Below are 22076 nucleotides of genomic sequence, written 5' to 3' on the forward strand. Positions count from 1 at the left end.
GTAATTACAGTATACAATACATGCTTCCTCTCCAAGAGGTTATTCAGCCCACTCTAAACTAACCCTATCTGTTTACCTGTTCCACAGATGTTGACTGTAGCCAACCTTCCTAAACTAAATAACTTAGATGTCTTAGTCACTGACTTAGTTATTGACCATAACTGTTAAACAACATGATAGAAATCTTTGTCTTTTTTATGGTGATCTCTGTTTTAATGTTGTGGTGAAAAATATTTTTTCCAGTGATCTTTTTTTAATTAAAAACTATTACTGTAGCACACACTGTACCAACAAAGCAATTAGGCTTTTCACTTACATCAAAAACTTATTAACTACTTATTAGCCTACATGTAAGTTGGTGACTGGGTTTAGTTACTATTACTGGGTTTCTACTAGTGAACAAATGGAAAGCTTCAAACTCTAGATCTCTTGGATGTTTTCATTGCTTTGGATTCTTTTATATTAAAGTTAAGTATATTATAACCGTGTTAAGTTTTTTTTTCTTAACACGGTTACAAACAAAGGTTATAAATAAAGTGTATTGATATATATTCCACTAGACAAGTTAAAATCAGAAAATTTATACAGGTTTTTGAATGTGTTCAAGATACACAGAGAAAGGCCCTAATTGGTTCGCAAGCTGAAACACAAATCTTTGTTGCTATTAGGCAAAATTGCTAACCAGAACATTATATCAAACTAAATTTAAAATTTTAAACAATTTAAATCACAGCAAAACAGCAGAACTTTACTGCATTTTGCGAAATGTCAAATCACTTTTCCCTTGCTTATTCTGTGGGATAGTAAAAGGTTTGGGGTTCGGCTCTGGTAGGAAAATGTCACCAGCTTTTTTTCTTTCTTTCTTTTTCTGATTTTCATGACAGAATCTCAAGGAGTGTCTACTATGGTGGTTCCAGGATTGCATCATTACTTTCTGCAGATGATTTCATTCTGCTCTGGAATGTGAGACTTCACAATGGGCATCAGAAGTGAAAGAGTTCAAGGCTTTGTTCAAAAGTGATGAGATGAAACGTGATCAATAGATTTCATTGGCTTTGTCAGAATTAAATAGGATACTGTACTATACTCAAGTGTTAAAACACCACACAGACATAAACAAACATGTTTGCACCCTGGTGCAAAGAAGAATCTCCTGGACTTCAGTTTTTTATTTCATCTGGCATGCTTGCAAGCTGTAGCTCAGTATTTTATCATTAATTGAGTATAATGTCAAACCACAGGCTCATTGGCTAATGACTTTTCAATCCCAAAATGTTAACCAGTAAACATACCCTAAATAATCCTTCTTTAAGAAACAAAATATGACCAACATTTACAAAATGTACTTAAATATTTATTCAATTCAACCCAAAACCCAGAGCACTTATACAGTTCAACTCAAAAAGTTATTTTCAAGGGTCTTTTTGCAACAACGCGTACTGCCCCCTGGTGGCTTTTAAAAAGAGGGCACATTAGCCTCACTTTTCTAATCTAGGAGATACATCTATTATATTGTTTATGATAGTCACATATGCTTTTGCTCAACTTTTAATTATTTGTTTAATTTATTTTTAATGCTCTCAGTTTTGTGTAGACTGATTATTTTCAGAAATTAACACAACTTACTGACGTAGAAGTGCAGCTGCCAAAAGGAAATCACTTGTGGTAAGCTTGTGGAGTATTTCCTTACATATATTAACCTAGTTAACTACAAACCTCATTTATCCAAAAAGTGATTAAAGTGATCTGGGAGTGCAAAATTGTAACTCCTAACTGCAGCACTAACTAAGCCTGTGCCAGCCAAAATGCCAAACTTGAGCCTTCAAGACAGTGTTCCAGAAATTAATACATCCATCTTTTATATACAGGGAGGGGGGCTGGGGGCCTTAGGGCCTCAAAAATAGTATGACCATCCCTGCTCTTCTGAAGCATTACATACAAGTGGGTGAAATGATCAGTATAGTTTTCAAATGTTCAAAATACAAAAGAAAAACTCTACAAAAGAGACTAACGCCAAGCTACTAACACCACACACAGGCACCTCCTAACCAACCCTGCAGCAGAACACAGCGTTAAAAACACTTTTCCGCCCTCCAATAGCATATTCAGAGAGCTATTCAATAGGCTGTGAGGCACGTCCATTACAAATAACAGTATTTATCAACACTGGTAATAAATGAATATGGTAAATAGTACCCTCCCTTTCTCGCATCTCATTAAGTGAGTCCCGTTGTAGCAGCTATAGGTGAAGCTGCCTCTATCTCTGCCATACTGAAGCAGGTGTCCAACATGGCGAACGCTCGCAGCGGCTCTCTCGCGACTATTCTCTTTTTATTCATATTTTCGGCGGCTCTTCACAAAGGTAGGACTTTTCCCGCGGGTGTCTAAATGGAAGTGGCACTTTGTTCTTAGATTTCCGTGGATGTAGATGCGAACGAGTGCAATATGAACAGCGTTCTGGGCAATTTGTGCTTTTGAGAGCATTCGGACGTTACTGTGCAGTTGTACTGTGATGCTGCTGAGCAAGAAGTAACAAAACCTCCCCGTAAAGTTGAATTACTGTGAGGAAAGAAGCCGATGCGCGCGTGGATGCATCGGAACCGGCGTTACAGATGCGTTGCCCCTGGAATGCATCACTTTGGTCAGCTCACCATTAGGGTATAGGCTGAATGGCTTTGCCGCTACACAGCTGGCAACTCTTGGGTTTAAAAAAAAATAAAATAAATGCTGATGTGAGAAAACAAATGGCGTGGTGTTTTGGTCGCTTATTAGGGATATAAGGATGTATATGTGACATGCTTAAACTGAGGGTTGCTTATGTAGTGCGCTAGCTTTGGTTTACTTGTGTAGCGTGTTCGGAACGCTGTAAACCACAGAAAACAGCGGTGCGTTCAAGTGGAATAGCAGCAGCCCCGACAACGTGCAATCGGAGGAAAAGAAAGCGCAAACTGCTCAAAACTGTGTTCATTTAATGGGAAGAAACAGGAATTATCATGTATTAAAACGTGACTCTCCGCATATTAATAACAGGAAAATTCAGCACAACGGCCTCACACGAATCAGTAGTTTTTTTCCTCTCTCCCCCCGCGTTTAATCTCTATTTTTCCGAATCTGTTCACTCTCGGCCATCCCGCTGGATGTCGTGTGGAGAGCGCCTAACCCGTTATAAAAGTTGTCTTTTCAAAGAAACAAGTGCCGCTCGTGTATTTTAGCTGAACGCCGAACTGAAAAGCGGTGTCGGAGGAGTCTAGGCGATATCTCAAATCACCGCCTAATGCGCGTAAACTGTTAATGGCAAACAAGGAAAGATTAATTTCACCGAGTTCGCAGTCGCGCTCTGGGCTGTGTTTTCATAACACCGGGACTGGATTTGCTGTGGAGCCATGCATGAAAACATCAAAGCTTTTCGTCCGGGTGTAGTAATCTGAGTCAGAAGCTTTAAAGAAGCGGATAGGATACAGATAAAGCCGGGCGAAAACTGCGACACGATTTCTTTCCTTCTTTCTTTTTTGAACGCTTGGTGATGTTGAGCGCGTAAAGGAAAGCACGGACGTTTATTTAGTAGGAAGAGATAAAGTGCTGGGGCTGTTTGTTGCCAGCACGAAGTCCGCGTTGAAAACTGGAGGAGGAGGAGGGGGTAGTGTGTGTGTGTGTGGGGGGGGGGGGGGGTTGTCGTGAGCTACTGGGAAATACACGCTCCGTTTCGGGGGTTATTTATCCTTGGACAGTGATACGCTGAAGCTGTGGTGAAAGCACTTGCTTTGCCGCTTCCACCACCGGCGGTAGTAATGTATTTACATCAAGCCAATTATGTAACGAATCATTACTAACTTAAAGTTAGTGCGAAGCTGTTCGTCTGCAGATCATAACCCCTTTTTATGCTAAGTGCCGAGCCTCGGGGTGGGGGTGAAAATGACGGGAGTGCAGATGTCCTCGTTTGTCACATTGTGGATTATCCACAAGGCTTAATCTACTTTTTGTTTTTTTAACCCCTTTTTTAAATGAATCAATGTTTTTTTTGTTTTCTCAAGTCAGTAAAAAGCCAACAACAAAGCAAACAAGGCTGTTGCTGTCCTTTGCTGGACAGTGGGCAGTGCTGTTACCTTCATGAAAATGGCTCCAGTGATTTCAAACAAAGCTCAGGGCGCACTTGCACAAAGCATATCAATTATTTACCCCGAGCAGAATACTGTAAGCTCTCATTGTGGTTAAGCATTAAAGAGTGGTGATTTCTACAATGTAGACAGTCTAATAGAAGGCTGCATCAATTCATTTCAAGTTTCATGGTGTTACACAGGTTGGACTCAGACTGCTGGGAAATCACCTCTTGTTCTATAAGAAAAGATTTAGAAGATGGTACCAATCTCTGTGCTCCACTCTCACATCATTTCTTGTTTTCTTGGCAAACCAATGTACTTCCAGAGATAGCTTTTCATCCTGTGAAGTAAATAAAAGTTATAACTTTAGTCGGAATAAGTTATTTCAGGGGAATCAAACAGTAAACAGATATTTAGTAGGCATCATTTTTAAGTTGTGCTCATAGTATTTATCCAAATTCTTTGCTGTTCATATACGTGGATTTTTTAAAATTTATTTAATGGTACTTTTTTAGAAGATAATAGGCGCTGAGTATTTTCTCGCTTTCCACTGCTTTCAGGAAAGTGAGAAAGGTGTTATTTTACTATGATGCGTATACTGAGTGAAACATCAGCGATAATCATGCAGTCCTGTAGTAATTAACAGTTCCAAGCAGATGCACATGTTGTATCCTGCTGTAATTTATGCATTTTTCCATTTCTCTGCATTTATACAGTTCCTTTGTGATTCTGCACAGAAGTGTTTAGTAAGGCCAGTTGTAGTGCAGATTACAGGTTTAGAACACCCGGGCCCGGTGCTTTACAGGTGTTTATTAAAGAGCGCAGACGCAGCACACCCTGACCGTAAGCCTGCTGAGACTTGAAAACGCGGTTAGGCAATCCTTCACTTATAGTAAGACGTGTCGCTGTTTTCATTTTTGCAAAGTTATGCAACTGTGTCTTAGCGCAGGTGAGAGCGGGGACTGGTATGTGTGTTTGAATGCAGGAAAAATGCGTGTTAACATGACTTATCTTGAATGTCACCACGTGTTCAGGTTTGGGTAATGATTATGTTAGGATAAGAGCATTAGTCGTGTCTGTTTTAAAGGTTCAGTCTCACTAACTGCTGATGGAAAACTGACAGGAGTAGATTAGGTTGTGGCTTGCTGCTTTGTCATAGCGAAACACAAGGTAGAATAAATATTTTATGCTTAACTTGAAAGGTCTTTTTTAGCATACTGTATCAAAAATCCAAGTGATTTACTGCCCTAATGTGATACTTGACAGGTTATTCCAAACTGTAAACTAATATCAGGGATAATAAATTAAATAGCAAGGATGTAGTTTAGTGGGATTCTCTAATACTCAATAGTGTAGCTGAAAAAGAATCTCATTTCAGTAGTTTTAGGCTGTAGTGTGGATTTGAATACAACCTAAACCTGGGATGCCTTTCATTTGACAGCTCATTTAAGATGTTATCTCCGTGCACCCTGCCACTGAACCTGTTGTGCTCCTTACAAAAGATTTATTGGTCGCGTTAGAAAAGCATTTGCATTGTTGTCTCCACTTTAGATTGACCTGAAGGCACAAGGTGAGAAGCTGTTGCATGATTAACACTGAAGTTTACATCTTTCTAGCAGTTGCTGCGCTAATTTAAGCGTTGTGATTAGCAGTCAAGCATGTCTCTGTTAACCTTGAGTAGGCTCGATGCACTAATAAGTGTTTTGGGTATTTTGGTCCAAAAGTTAAGACGTGCAAAATAATAAGTGTAATTTATTGGTGGATATGTTGAATCGATGACTAGCATTAGCTCTACAAACAAACAAAAAAACTCATGATCACCTTCACTGTTTAAAAACAAAACGAGGAGCTGTACTGGTGCTGGGATGACTGCAGAGTTTCATTATAGATGCTCAACATGATGCACTTAGCCCAAGCCCTACCTGCTTTTACAGCCTAGACAGAATTACTTAACCGAACAATTTAATTATTTCTTAAAAAAAACCCAAACTTTTTGTACGAAATTTGTCATGTGTGTTATTACCTCCAACTGGCTACGGTCTGTTTCAGTTACAAAGAAAAGCTGCATCACGCACAAATGAATCATACAGTGTGGTTTGGCTCAGAGTCAAGCTGGTAGAAGCCATACTGCTGGAAAACAGGTGTGTAAATGGACTTGTTCACCGTCTGTACCCTCCAGCAGCCTCTCCAGCTCTAATGAAGAACAATGGCTTTATTCCTGAAGGGAGGGGACCCCAAGTGACCCCCCCTCCTCCTCCTCCTGCCTCTGCCAGTCTACAGTGACTCTGCTGGCAAGCCAACAGATGACTGGGCTGGGTCGCATCTGGCCTCTGCGCACTTAGTGTAATCAAAGGGAGAAAAAAGGTTTATGGCCTACTTGTTAGTGATCCGCCAAATGATGGGATGTCAAGTAAGCACCCTGCGATTTCAAATCTCTTGAGGGGATTGGTGGGGGTGGGCGTATGCTGCAATATGCTATTCAGAAAGCAGCCTACCGGCCTATGCATCAAATTAGACTATTCCGTACACATTTTGACAACCTGGGTGTGAAACAAGTGAAATGAGTAAAATGAAAGTGATCTTTGAATATTTATGTGCTCATATTAATTGCTGTTAATGCACAACAGGCCTCAGTGATGAATGCTGCTATTTTTCACTTGCAGGATTCTCGTCTGGCTGAGGCCTCTAGCAAGTGTGTGCTAAAAACAAACGCAGACTAATTTAAGTAGTTCCTCTGTGCGGAGCTCAAAGAGGAAAACTGCAAGACCGTGGTTCCATTATGTAAGATTTAAAAGGGAAAAAATGTCACGTACGTAGTACTTTTTCCACTTTGTGTCCTGACCAGCTTAACTTTGCACACATAAATCACCTTGATGTGTTACTTTGGCTGTTAAGATTGTTGTATGCTGTCTTCTCACAGTGTGGTCTTGGAGCTGACAAGCAGTGTTGCAAGCGGTGGATTTGGAACGTGAAAGACACAAGGTTGACCCACAGTAGAGACGAGAAAAAAAAACTCAGCTTCTAATAATTTATTATGTAATGTCTTTTTTTAGTCTCTTAACTTTGTGGAAGCTCAAATCTGAGGCAGTCTGATAGGCACCATTTTTCCTAGCATTGTTTCCCTAATTAAGGTTTATCTAGATTGTGCTTTTTAGAGTAATTGCATAATAAATATGCACTGCACAGTGCTGGGTAGAGTGGCACGCTAGATGAGCATTTACCTCTGAAATCTTTACAGGCTGGCCTGTGTTTTATTATTAGACTCTGCAGCTACAGAAACCGATGTATGTTGATGACCGAGATCCACTCAACAGAAGACCACTTCTGTGATTGTGTTCTGATAAAATCCCAGATAATTACATACAAGTGGGGATGATTTTCAGTTTTAATGTCATCCCTGCCAAATGCATATAGGACGAGCACTTCCTCTTTCTGACAATTTCCTCTTCCTCTCGTCACTCCTCCCATTGACTAAATTTAGTCAGTGCAGCTATCATCAGTGACAGCATGGTCTTTTTTTGAAGGGGGGGGTGCAGTCATCACGTGCTGCTGCTTCCGTCTCTTGTCTGTGTTACGGTACCTGGGCTTAGTCACACATATGAATAACAAATGTGAATGGGCAAGACAGCAAATTCTTCTGGAGTTGTTCAAGCAGTTGTGTAAAACTAGTGATTCTCAAACTCTGGTAAAAAAGCAGTGAAAAGCACACACACACAACTTGGTTGCTGTATTTTCAGCAATTTTGTCCTATTAAACCATTTGCAGGACTACTGTGTAAAGGTGCTACGTATCCTGTTAACCAGCTGTGGAAGTGCACGCCTTTTTCTAATTAAAAAGAGGGAAAAAACTATATATGTCCACATATTTACATTGCTGAAAAGTCTTTAGTTGTTGGGCCTTATAGCATAACTTGCTTAATATATGACTATCCACTCACCTTGATGCATACTGTGTGGCACAGATGAAACGTCTGAACTGCAGCTTTGTCTACATCTGTTGCTGACGACAGAGGCAGTGACCCTGGGGTGTTTATTCCTATGCCAGGATAAAGAGGATGTAATCTGTACCCCGAGCAGAGTGAAGCACTGTGGTTAACTTACAGAACAGTGAGTGTTACTCCTGTACCCCCGCCCGCTCCATTTCTTCTCGTGATCTTCTCTGACCCTTAAAATTTCTTGCGCAAATGGTAGATATCCAAGCAACATGTTAATCATGAATTTGGGAAGAAATCCCCACAAGCACACACATACTCACATATCTATCCATCCATTCATTCGCTTCCGCTTATCCTTTTCAGGGTCGCGGGGGGCGCTGGAGCCTATCCCAGCTGTCACAGGGCGAGAGGCGGGGTACACCCTGGACAGGTCGCCAGTTTGTCACAGTCGCTTTCATTATAGTGCCGTAATCATACAAATATATATCTTCTACATAAACATCATTATTTGGCTTCACCTCCCGAAGAGCGTTGGTCCATGTCCCTTGGATTCCACTGTCTTGCCAGAAACATTTTCAGAAGCGTAGACAGCAGTCCATTGTGCTCGCCAAGAATTGCCTGGATTGTGGAGCTTCTGTTAAAAAGAGACCTTAGTTTAGGAAGTGGGTCTTTGAATGGCTTGAGCTGGATTCTTGTGTTGCACCAACAGGCACTAAAGGATTTGTGAATACCATGATCTTTGGAAGTCTCCCCAGGGAATTTGACAGCACTGCAGGAAATGCAGGCTAAATCCATCCTGTGTGTATGAAATTGAACTACATTTGTGGCTTCCTTGTGGAGCTGTCCAGGCAATGCTCAAGTTCCACTTCTTCTTTTTTTCACGTCTGATCTTTTTCACTCTAGATCTGAAGTATTGTGTTGACTGGAAAATGGCCCAGTCAGCTAATTAGACCTGAGTAGTGAGGAGCCACGTATTGGAGGCCGTTAGTGGTAGGATTGAGATAATATATTGAGATAATATAACTGATAACACGGACACTAGTATCTGATATCTATTTTTGGAATGAAGATCAAAAACAGCCATGTGCCAACAAACATGAATGAAACTAATGAGGATATAATTGTTTAACCCTTTCAAGCAAAGATTATTAGAAATGGTATTTTATTTAATGTTTATATAGCTACTAATGTACTTTGTTTATACAGGCAACAGTATTCTTACTTCATTTGTAAAAAAATCAAATAAAAAAGATCAAATGAGCATTAATTATCTAAAATAGGTTATATTTTAGGGAAACCACTGGAATAGATGCATGAAATTGCATTTGAGTCAAAGGAGTGCTGGTGTCGATCAATACCAGTATCAGTATATGGTGTCAGTACAGTAGTACTAATAGTATGAAAAATATTTTTTTTTCTTCAATTTCAGTTTCAATCAAAATTCGTGATTTGTTTTGCTTAAAAAATGGCACCACAAAAAACATGTTGGAAGTATATTTTTTCAGTCCTAATAAAATGTACTTTAATAAACTCATTAGTCTTTAATAAAAAAAAAAAAACAACCCTTCAAGAGAACCAAGGAGGAGTCTTTGCAAAGTCAGATAACAATCTCAAGCAGTCTTGATCGATTGCAAAATATATAGAGGACAAAATTCTGAATTTCAGACTCTTTTGTTTATGCAACATCACAAAACCTTTTTAACATAATGGAAAATTGGCTTAAAAATCTATGTACAAAATCCTGTAAATATGATACATTCAAAACATTAATATTTGAAATCATAAATGAAAAAAAAATTAGTATGATTGATATATCGCTGTTGCATAGATGGATATTTACAATAGTACATAGTAATATATATTAAGATTTTCATAAATGTGGGATAAATATAGCATTTCTTATTTTTATTATACCTTTAACACCAGTATATTTGTATTTTTGTAGTATAAATTGGCTGTAGTCTGTACTGTCTAAAATTGACTTTAACTTTGCAATTATATGAAACAAATAAGAGCAACAGCCAAACGTGGTAAAGTCGAATCATTAAGTACTTGAACAATTTCATGGAGAAATGAATAAAAACAATTGGCAAGTATGTAAATGAAGGTTTTTGTGGGAGTCGACTCATTAATAAACTGATGAGTCATTTCAGTGTAATGTGGAGGGTCGTATCAAGGACAGTGTAACAGCCCTAATAGTGAAGCTGTATGGCTGACTAATCTAATTTGAAATCCCAAGTGAACCATTGTCAATCACAGCAAGAAATGTTTTCCATTCCAGTTTTTGAATTAACAAGAGACAATAAGGGGTCTTTGATTGCCCCCTTCCTCTGACTTTGAGGACTTCATCATCTTGCTGTGCTGTGGAGTCGCAGGGAGGCATTGCTTTGCTGTAATTGGACCCATTTTTCCTGCAATCATACTTACAATAGCCGAGTTCAGCAATGAATGAAAAAGGAATCAATGCAGATCATTTGTGCTTTCAGCCAAATAAACAATACAGCTGGTGTTCGGTTGTAATCGTCGGAGGGGAAATGAATGCCCTTCTGAATACAATACAGGTATGCATCAGCTGCAAGAGCACACAAGGCTTGAGTGATCTGGGTTCTTCCATCTTTCATTTTACATAACACTCCAGCTTGTATTACATTTCAGTGAATTTGCTCCTGATGAGACCCTTCAGGCTGTTACACCGTTTCCAGTGGAACTGGATCGTGTCTCCCCACTGTGCTTGGTTCCTGTCCTTTGTCTCATCTATTGTCACTCTGTCTTGACTGACATTTTCTGCACTATTGCCAGACAACTATTGTACAGTAGCACAATCTCATTTTCCCGGTGTCCTAGTTGGATGATGCAGAGGAAATTCATACCTGCTACAAGACAAGAGGGCACTTCTTTGAGCCTAAATCATGGATTGTAACACTGCAAAGCACCACTTAATCCACTTTGTGTCACCGTCCAATTCTCTTTGGTATGAAAAAGAATAGCACCTCCTTCCATTACTTTGTTTTCCACTAGTCATTATTTAGAGAGAAGAACAGTATCCTTTTTCATTGAGAAAAATGGAAAGTTGGCATGGGAAATAAGTTCTTTCGCCCAGTGAATCTGTCATTATTTAGAACCACGAGAATTGGCAGCAAACACCTCTTTGATGAAGACTATAAAGAGGATTTTCAATGTGAACTCGGGGGTTTCCTGACTCACAAAGCACCTTTGGTGGAATTCTATGGATGCTTGTGTTCATTCCCACTGCAAGCAAAGGCTTTCTGCAGTTTTGCGTAAAAGCTGGTACTTTTGGGGAACAATTGGTTGAAAATAAGTACCCTTATAAATATTAGGATTTAGATTTACCTTTACCATGTCGTCTACAACTGATGATGTCCGGAAAACATATTTTCCAAAAGAACCAGTTAATGAACAAAGATCAAAAAATAGGGGCGACAGATAACATTAACTTTGGCACGATTACCTTTGGAAAAAAAAAAGAAACTCAAGGAGAGCTTCCACTTTTCTAGTTTCCAAAGTCAATAACAATGTGAAAGGATCCTAGCTCTTAAAACTACCATGACCTAGATGACTGAGACCCTAACACCCCTGCTAGCTGACGTTTAGTAAAACGTGATTCTACTTGTTTATGTATGATATCATTAGGTTTGGTGTGACTTAAAAACACACGAAACAAACCCGGCATGTATCCTTTTTTTTTTCATCTTAATTTACACTAAATATACTAAGACTTAGGTTTTAGTATATCCTGAAAGCAAGCGCTGATCTAATCACTCTTAGTTGTAAGGCTTGAGTAAGACTGCTTTATAACTAAGATACGAAAACCAAGATGCAAAAATATATATATTTTTCTGTACATCAAATAGATAAGACCCATATATAATCACTTGCTAAAATGTAAGGGGTGTTTGTGTTTTAGGAAAAATAATAAAATGGAAATAGGAGACCGGTTGATTTGATTTCCTGGAACACAATTAGTCAGGCCTGCACAATCACAGCAAGTAGGACAAACAATCCCCTGCTCTGTTACAGGCTCTGATCTGAAAGACTTACAATTCAGTTCCCTGTGTATAACTTCTTGTGCTGTTGCTTGAAGAAGACACACAGCAGGATTCAAAGAGTATGAATATTTTAAAAGAATCTTTTTATAAACAATAGGCAACAAAACTCTTACCGAGCCTTACAGCTGGATGGTACATTTGCGGTGGTGTACTTTTCTTTCTTTTCTTTTTTTTTTTTTTGAAGCTAAATATCCATAAAAAAAACATTTGGCAGATTTAATAGTTTAATATAGTTATTATGTTGTTTGATAGATGAGCATATTTCATATTTGTGGCTTTCATTTTATTGTGTAACGATCAAAAAGCAAGTTCTCCTGTAGACATACATCCAGCAAGCACTCAGAGAGACATCGCGTCCTGCTGTGGTGTACAGATACCAATTTGTCCAAAGTGCTTTCACACCATGCACCCAAACAGCTTTAATGGACGTCAGTACCTGGAACCTAGACCTGTTGTTAGGTCATGGCTCTTTGAGGTTTGGCCTCGGGACAAACACATGGTAGTGCTGAAATTGTTGTCCTCCATCCATCCGTTCAAAGGTCTTTCAGGCTGTGGCTATGTTGTGGTGATGCCTGGTGGGGTTTTTTCAGCCCAGAATTTAATAAGTGACATAATATTTTTCTCTAAATATTTATTAACTTTCAGCACAACACCAATAGACTTTGTTTTGGCTTTAAAATGTAAAAATGTTTACAGCTAAATAATGATGAAGTCAAAAAATGTCAGACTGATGATATCAACTCGTAAAACAATTTTGAGCTGAAATGTTCAGTTCGTACATCAATAAAAAACTAGATATATGTGAGGGTTTACTAAAAGTTGTTAAAAATACCATGGGCAGGGTATGTGTCTCCGACTGAAAATAGAAATGAAAGGAAATGTTTGAACCCGGCCTTTTCCAGAGCGGTTTCTTGCCGCTTTGAAGTGTGTAGTATTTGTTGGGCTTCACTTGGCTGTCAGATTAGTACCTTCTCAACTGAAAATGAAAATGGGTGAAGGAGCAGTTAATCCGCATAAGAATATTTTTTTGAGGATGAGAAGCTGTGGGTCTAGCAATCTGTCTGCGTATTGATTGGTTGTCTGGCTCTGCAGAGTTAACCTGACATGCCAGGATAATTTAATTCCCTCTACATCGCTGATTGCTGAACACAATCCTGTCTTATCTTAGCGCTCCTTCTTTGAGTTACCAACAATGATGATGCAACACGTGCAACACCTGGAAAGTGAAAAGTTGCGTTGCATCAGGCCACCGTCATTTTGAACGTCTTAATTGGGTGTAGTATTTGTTATTTACTAGAGAGTAATTCTTCAGTGTTGACTCGCAAAAAGTTTACCGTTGTAATTGCACAGTGAAAAATGAATACCTCCCTTAGTGCCCTTAGGAAATAAATTGGAATCTTAATTTGATCTCTTTATGGGTTATTGCAAGCAGCTACTCCTCGTGGCCCTTCTTTCTTTTGTGATTCTATTTGTTTCCGTTTTTGTCAAATTGTTGCCATTGTGCAAAACTATTAGAAATTCATGTTTGGACATTAAACTGCATTATTTTAATTAGCAGGCTAATCGCCAGGCTTGGGGTGTGTTTTCAAATTCGTCATGACTTACAAAATTAACAAATGTTGGGAGTGTGACACATGAAACAAATGCAACATACAGATATATCATAATAATACCATAAAAAATATTTTTGACTGGGAAGTAAATTAATTGATATTCATTTGCCTTTTTTTGCTTACTTTTAGTTTTTATGACCCAAATGACCGACAGTTCATATATTTTATTCCTTACTTTGCCTCTTAATCAAAGGAGCTGAATGGGCCATTTCAATCAATGTAAATCAATTCATTTTTATTTTTACCCGTGCAATAATAAAACCATATAAACATGCCTCAATCACATTTGTAGCCTTTGTGAATCATCAAGAGGAACTGTGGAAATAAATTGAATATAATATAAAACACCTGCTATAAATACATAACGGTCAGAGTGCATTGTAGAATTCCATAATGGACAGTTTACCTCTGTGTGTTTAATTCTGTAAACATGATTGACCACATGTAAGTGAATCGTGTCACTTTACATAAAGTGACTTTGATAGTTCGTGCTCCAGGCCTGTAGACTGTCAATTTGAAATCTGAGACAATGTGCTTGCTTACCACCTCCTATATAGCTGCTTTGAGAATCCCTGTCACTATACATTCTTCATATAATCTCTGACCTGTTGTACAGTACTAGCGGAGGACGGTACTTTGTTCTGCATACATTATTTTACCTCCCACACCAGAAAGATTGGCTTGTAATTGTACTGTTAAAGATTCAGCCAAATGCTTTCTGAAAGCCAAAGAACAGCATTAAACCTCATAGATGAAGTCATTTTACTCCAAAAAAATCAGACATCCGTTTTCAGCTAAGAACATAACCGTGTTTGTTGATTATTAAATAATACGGTTAATACAGCCAACGCACAGGAAATCACAAAACCTCACAGATTAGCCATTTCTTTTTTTGAAGAATATGCCTTAAATCTCTGTCTTCTTTCCTTTTTCCCTTTAGTTATTTCGACATTGCACTTATCAAGTCTATTGCTGTCGTCCACACCCTGCTTAAAAACACCACATCTCTACTTTCTCGCACTTTAGCATCGATGCAGCCTTGGTGACGTGGTCGCTGGCTGTGAAAGTCACCACAAATAATCCACAGAGCAGTCCCGGGTCACCGAAATTCAATTTTGAAATCTGCCCAGTGTGTTCAAATCAGAATATTACGTGATTGATATGAACATCTTTAACGATAACTACAATCCAGTCAGGATTAATTCAGTTGCTGTCCCCAAATGCATTTGTTTGTCATGACGGAAACAATTTGTTGTCAGCTGGTGACTAGTTTTTCAGTTTGCGACTGATTCTAATTAAAAATGAAATGCGATACAAAGGCTGCAGCTTGTTTTTGTTAAGCTGTGCTGTCATTGGTTAGTAATATTCAAAAGAAGATAAAGGAAAAAAAGAAAAAGAAGGCACATCAGACAGTAAAAATCAATTCATTGCGTCCTCTGTCATCCACAGATGGTGCCACTTCAATCTCCTTTCTATTTTGTCAGGCTAATGTGCTGAAAGATGACAAGGGAGGGTCATTTCAGAGCAAAAATAGCAAAGGCTGAGCGTAACGGCCGTGTCAGTCAGCCTTCTATTTTGTCATATTAATGTTTGGATAAATGACAACTGTGGGACATTTCAGTGGAAAAGTGGCAAAGGTAGCCGACTGTGACAGCAGGCCCAACAATGCAAATTTTTTGAGATTTGATCTACTACTCTCCTCTGTAAAACAAAATCCTAAAAATATTGTGGAAGACACATTTTGTTGATTCATATAAAGTGGAAATAATCTTAATTTCAGGCCCTGAGCATTCTCTTAATATGCCACATATCATTTGGGCATTCGTACTATAGAGAAGAGTTTGTAAAACTGTCAGATGTAAATACAGGGTTTGGTAGGAGCCCATATGGAAAAGATATATATAAATCTTATAACGTTTGTATCTGTCTTGTGTGAAACTTTTATGAAAACAGATATAAGATCCCTTGAAAATTATATAAATGAAGTAAATGAGTAAATCATATAAGCCTTTTATGATTTACTATATGAAGTAGGCCACATCTTATGCAAGTCTTTTATAAGTTTTTCCTATTTCTTTTCCATATGGGAGTGCTCTTTGCAGATGTTGTAATGTCCTTCACAGTTCTCTTCTTTTTTTTGCTTTTTTTAAAACAATATCTCAAAGATTTCTTTTTAATGGCTATGATTTTAAGGGTTTTTAAGGGCAGAGTTTTTGACATTCGCTACTTTAATTAAATATCAAAATGACCAGTTAATCAGCAGAGGACAGGCACCCACAAAGCTGTGGTGTGCTTAATGTATCCGTTGCATGAATTTGTTTTTGTGTACGTTTGCGCATCCCCGGCTATTCATTTATTTTTCGTATTGATAGATTTGTATATACCATGTGGTATTGCAAGCATCGGAGTTCTAAAGGCTACTTATGAAAAGCCAGGTTTTGTTTTTATCTTCCTTTTCACTCCTTGCATTTAAGACCTCTTCCCATTTCAATATCTAAAAGCATCTGCTCTTTTTGCTGAAGTAAAAAAATGTGTATTTGATAAAGGTTTAAAATGAAAGGAAGGCATTTAATAAAATGATATTGTACATACAGTGAAAAAGAAGAGTTTACAGGTCGTCCCCAACGTCGTATTGTTGGCCCGCATTTCTGGCAAATATATAGAGCGTGCGCTGCATCACACATAGATGAATGCTGATTAATTTATTTTGTCTACTCCCATAGAGTGGGCGTTTCAGACACATGGTGGTGTTCATTTAAAATGCAGAACAATTCAGTGTGCCCCTGGCACTTCTGTCTTTTAATTAAGGCCTGTTATCCTGACAAGACTTTCTAAATCTAGAAACAGATTGTTGCACAACTATAGAATTAAAAAAAATTGCTCTCTATATATACTTTTTGAATATCCCGCACTGATCACATTAGTCAAATGGATGCTATCCCGCACAGATTGTAGCTGCTGGGTAAGAACGAGTGTTTTGCTGACACAGCCACTTCCTATATGATTTTGGGTTCGTTCCAGACATAGACCATAGCTTAGAGACTGACAATATGTTTCCAGCTGAAATTAATGAGCAGTAGGAACAATTGGACTTTGTTCAATGGAAGCTGGAAAAAAGGGCTATTTCAAAGTTGTTGGTTTTTTTATGGCTTTTTATTTATGGAGCAAATGTTGATCTTAAGGTTTGAGATTGAACCTTTGCAGAAATGTTTTGAAGTCCACTCGAAAGTACTTAACGTTTTCTGTATCACGCGCCATGTTAGCGCTGGAGTATGTGTGGGTGCTGCTTGACCTCACTGTTTTTTTTTTTTTTCGGTTTTGCGATGGTAGATTTAGAGCATTAGCTTTTAAAAGGCTAAGGTTTGTTTATCTATTTTTTTTCTTTTACCCTGCTGTATGTTGTCAGTAAAAATACATTTTATTGAGCAAACCTACTTCCAAACTCCTTGGAGTCATGAGTAACCAGCAGTGCTGTAGCTGCCATCAAGGACACCAAGTCCGTCTTCTGATTGATTGTTTTATTTCATATAACTTTACTTCACTTATTTATGTTCTGTGAATTTGGGATTCTTAGTCAAGCTGGTATCAGCTGAACGACTTTCCAAGTATTTCTAAAATCCTGGCAGCTAGTGGATTTCCCTAACTTGAAATGTTTACATTCTCCATTCATACATTATAGTTTTATAAAGTCCATCTGTGTTCTCGCTTCAAAAGACGGCGAACCGCTGATAATTTAAGCCCAGTTCCCCTCTGACACAGACGGCCCCACATTGCTTCCTTGGACATTTTGTTTTATTAAATTTCCTGCATGTATGGCAGTACAATCAGAACCCCCTGAGAAACAAGGGGGATTATGGTGCACCCAGACTGGTGTTTGGGAATAATCACTCAGGCCTGTGGAGAGGCAGCCTGGTAATTTTCCTTTCTTGCACTCCCATCAGTGTAGCATCATAATGTTCTCGTATGAAGTAAATAGTGCACTTTGTCACGGCATTTTCACTACCTGCCTGCGAGTGACTGCGATCGCAATACATTTTTGTAACATTTTATTTGTTTTAGAAATTTTAATAACCTTTTAGAGAAGTGACATTTTCTGCTTGAAATCCATAATACTTTAGCACTTCCCGCAGTTTCTTAATGACTGTTTAACTCACCTTAGTCATTAAATACTTGATTTTACTGTGGCATGCAACAACACTGCTCAGTTTTCTGAAGCTCTGTAGCGTAATATTATATCTGATTAAAGTGCTTTCTTTAGATGATGCTGTAGATGTTCTGTGTGTGATGCCAGGTAGGGTGCCTTTACTGTAAAGCAGCGGTCCCCAACCTTTTTTGCGCCATGGACTGGTTTATGTCCGACAATATTTCATAAATACAACAAATAAATACAACAAAATAAAACCAGTACCGGTACCAAAAAAAAAAAAAAGAAGATTTATTCTGGGAAAAGACCCAGGGAAACCAAGTTAATGATAAAAACGATAAAAAAAATAACGATAAAAACCCTGAAAACCATACATTTCACACCTGAGCCTTAACTATCGTGGCCCGGTATCAAACGACTCACGGACCGGTACCGGTCTGTGGCCCAGGGGTTGGGGACCGCTGCTGTAAAGCACACGAATGTCCTGTCTTTAGACAAGTATGTTTGATAAGACTGAACCAAATGATTGAAGAAAGTTATTCACACTGCCTATTTCACTGATAATCAACAAATTCTGCGTCTTTCAGCATCTTGTTTATTATATTATCATATGTTTTAGTATTTAAAATTAGGAAGCAATTTCAGTACAAGAATGCAGTGTAGCTGACTTCAAAGTAGAATACCATACAATATTCATTTCAAGTAAGATAGCTTACAGAGCGGTATTAACCTCTTCAGTATTCATAGCAATAAAACTCATGCCGTTTCCAAAATTTAAGCTTGAAGCTAAAGTCTCTACCTCAGCCAGTATATTAAGAAACTGCCGGTTGTGTTTAGATGCCGTTTCTCTCCTTTAATACAGAATATGGGCTGCCCTACAGGTCACTAGACATAAGAAAAAATCAGAAATAGGTTAGGTGTGATTAGACCTTCGTGTATCTCCAGAGATAGCTACAAAAAAGTCCTTAGCCCATTTGACTTGGGTTTTATGCATCATGCATTGACTTTCTACAGAGATTCACTGCACAAACACAGGCAAACATTGCACTTTGACGTAGGTTGATTCTCTCCATGCCAGGTTAAAATCCGTCTTTTACTAAACCGCTCAATATTATTGCCAACCGATGCTATATTAAGATATGTTAGATTGTCCATTGTGCAGTTAAATACAAAAGTGTTCATTAAATATACATTCATATCTTAATATTTAACAAATTCCCGAAATACGCGTTCTTGGATTTAGATCATTTCAATAGATCATGAAGTCCAAAGCTGTTGTAGCCAATTCCATCTACACTATATTAGGCTATGCCATAGTACGTAGACCTCTTAAATATTCCATCTCTTTGTGATTGTTAAAAATGACATTTCAGCACTACAGGCATTCATGTGCTGCTTTAACAGCCTCCACTCCTCTGGGAGGGCTTTCTTCAATATTTTGACCCTGGCTGCAGGGATTTGCTCCCATTCTGCCACAAAAGCATTAGAGAAGTCAGCCACTGATGTAAGACGATAAGGCCAGGTTTGCTGTCAATGTTCCAGCTCATCCCAAAGGTGTTGGACAAGGCTGAAGCACTTTCTATTGTGGTATGAGGCTTTTAACATTGAGATTTTTCTTCACTGGAGTTTAGGAGGTTACTATATCAAACAACTCCCAGATCAAAGTAGATTTAATTGCTGTGCGCGGAGAGATATTTTCATCTTCCTGTGTAGCTTTACATCATGTATTTAGCTTGAGTTTGCTTTAGCTTCCTGCATTTGGGTAACTTAATTGTCGTTACAGTTTTACTGCTATAATTTAGCACTTAAAATTGATTATTATTGCCCTACTTGAAGTACCATGCTAGAAACAAATTAATCACTTTACACCCTGCGGGTTTTAAATAAAACATTGGGAAGAGATGCTGCAAACGCTCCATAAACAAAAGAGGGGAAAGCCTCTGAGGTCACCTGCACTGATGAAAAACAAAGATGACCTTTTCTCACAGTCACATACGATTGCTCACATTTACCCAAACAGCAAACCAAACCTTATGGTTCCCTCCCTGCACTTAGCCTTCATCAAATATTAATCATTTCCAAGACACTGTGGCTTTGTTCACACTCTCGTGCACTCAGGGACCGCTCTGGCTGTTTGAACGCTTGGGTGAGATTACCATTTGGTCGCCTGCTGCCAGAGGTTTTTGAGAGATTTAGTAATTTCGGTAAACTGGTTCTTGGAATTGTCCAGATGGAGAGGTGCAAGAAAGGGAAGGGAAGAAAAAAAGTGAACTTTTCTGAAACCTGAAGCTTCACAGCATTCTAAATCATGAATTAATGATTATGCGTATAGATTTGCTGCCAGTGTTGTTGACAAAGTAATTTTTTAAAAATATTTATGATTCTGGAAACACTGAAAATTCATTCCATGTGATAACTTACTTAACAGGAGCACCTTTATGCTACAAAACAACTGTAATCATTAGAAAGGTCATTACGAGAAATACTTGTGCACACAATAATGACACAGTAATCTCTGAGACAAACATTTACTTTGAATACGATCAGAAAATGTGCTGAAAATGAACATTTGTATATTTTTGGCTGTTGTAAACGGATCAGGCCTTTACTAACATTTAAATAAAAATGCTTTGACAGCCGTGATAGAGCTCAGGACGGCTGCTGTACAGCAAATGATTTAACTGTAGCTGTATGTGTGTCACATCACCTGTCGGAGGTGCGCTGACACAAATGCAGCCCGTGCCGTGATGCTTAACACCTGCTTTTTTTTCTCTCTCCACACCAAAACGGAGCACTGTGTACACATTCATTAGCATGACGCCGCTTGCTCTCTTTCATCTAGTGTCAGCTTTCCAGAATGCCACTTATGAGCCTATTAGAAAGCACTAATTCAATCTCGTCATTTATGGAAGTAAGGTCTCTGTGAGATTAGAAAATGGGGAAGATGTGTAACCTATATGTGGTAGAAATGGAAGTAAAAGGGTGACAGAAATCCTAATTTGGCAAAATGCACCATGGGTAGCTCACTGAATTTGGGCTCTTGAGCTGTGTTATCAAAATAAAAAGTACTGGAAAAGAAAGTCATTCCCTGCGAGAGAACAACTTTATTCCCAAGTACTTAAGAAAAGCCAACTTCTTTGCCCTTTGGCCCTAGTTAGCATTGAAAAAATACCACATCCCTCCAATGACATTTGCATGGTTCATTTTTAAACCATCCTCTGTGTACAAAACCATTTCATGGGAACCCTAACCAGCCCCCTCAACCAGTCCTGCAGGAGGGCATGCATTTGATATCGAACGCACTTTATATCGCAGGCTGTCGGTGCAACGCTGAATAGATTTCTCAGACACAGATGTATTTTTGTGCTGCGCACTGGGCCTCGGCACAGGCTGGATACGGTGTCCCCAAAGAGCAGGCGGAGCACCGCAGCGTTTCAAGAGATTAGAGGTTGGTCAGTCTGGGGAACCAAATCGATACATCCTCTCAGGGAAAGGATTGACGATGCATTGATCCAGACCTAACAGGAGCTGAAGATGCATCAGACCACTAAAAGTAGAGGTCTGGTGATAACAGTACCTCTCAGCTTGATTTCTGAATCACAGAGACCAAAGTGGCATTTATGTGCCCATAAAAACAGTCATTAGGTGTTGAGCAAAATTACTGACTTGGAAAAACAGAACAATATTCGGCAGTGTGTTGAGAGCTTGAAACTCCCACTGGCTTTTGTAAATGTGAAAAATCCGTGGGCATCTAGATTCTCATCACTATTACAAACAAGAACATAGTTTTGGTTGATTTTTTGTATGTGGAATGATAAATTCACGTTGGCATGTAGTGTTCAGAACGTGTATTCGGTTAGTCGTGTCCAAAAACACCTCCAGGGTTAAAGCTAATATGTAGAGACAGTGTTCTTTGAATGTGTTTGTTTTAAAACGTGCCTTCCTGACATGTTTTATGGCAAAGAACACAAAAAATGGCAAAGAAAAAAGAACAGAGTGATAAGTGTGACATGACTGAATTCTTGTAATAATGGAATTTGTGCTGTAGAAATGTAGAGAAAGACTTGAGGCTTCGGGATATCGAAATGGGAGCAGAATGTTCTTCTGTAGGTTTCATCCAGCTGTACAGTTGAACTCTTGTTATTTCCTTTGGGCAGTGTCAAAGATGATACGTGCTCCTCTTCCAAGGCTGTATGCTTCAACTGCAATTGAAAAAATAAT

General features: G+C 38.7%; 1 protein-coding gene across 5 annotated transcripts in view; it reads left to right on the forward strand.

Annotated features, from left to right (window-relative positions):
- Nucleotides 1-2212: 2212 nt before the first annotated feature.
- cadm1a (cell adhesion molecule 1a) overlaps nt 2213-22076 on the forward strand; it is a 455163-nt gene continuing 435299 nt past the window's right edge. For 2 of the 5 annotated variants that reach the window (XM_084940845.1, XM_084940846.1), the window contains exon 1: nt 2216-2362. In XM_084940845.1, coding sequence (XP_084796971.1) covers nt 2290-2362 — 73 coding nt within the window. In that variant the 5' untranslated portion in view covers nt 2216-2289. Of the gene's footprint in view, nt 2363-22076 lie in introns of all 5 variants that reach the window. The other 3 variants (XM_084940844.1, XM_084940843.1, XM_084940847.1) reach the window with 3 other exon arrangements.

The sequence above is a fragment of the Perissodus microlepis genome, chromosome 10 (assembly GCF_051167445.1).
Source record: "Perissodus microlepis isolate ML-2025 ecotype Zambia chromosome 10, ASM5116744v1, whole genome shotgun sequence".
NCBI classification, from domain to species: Eukaryota; Metazoa; Chordata; class Actinopteri; order Cichliformes; family Cichlidae; genus Perissodus; species Perissodus microlepis.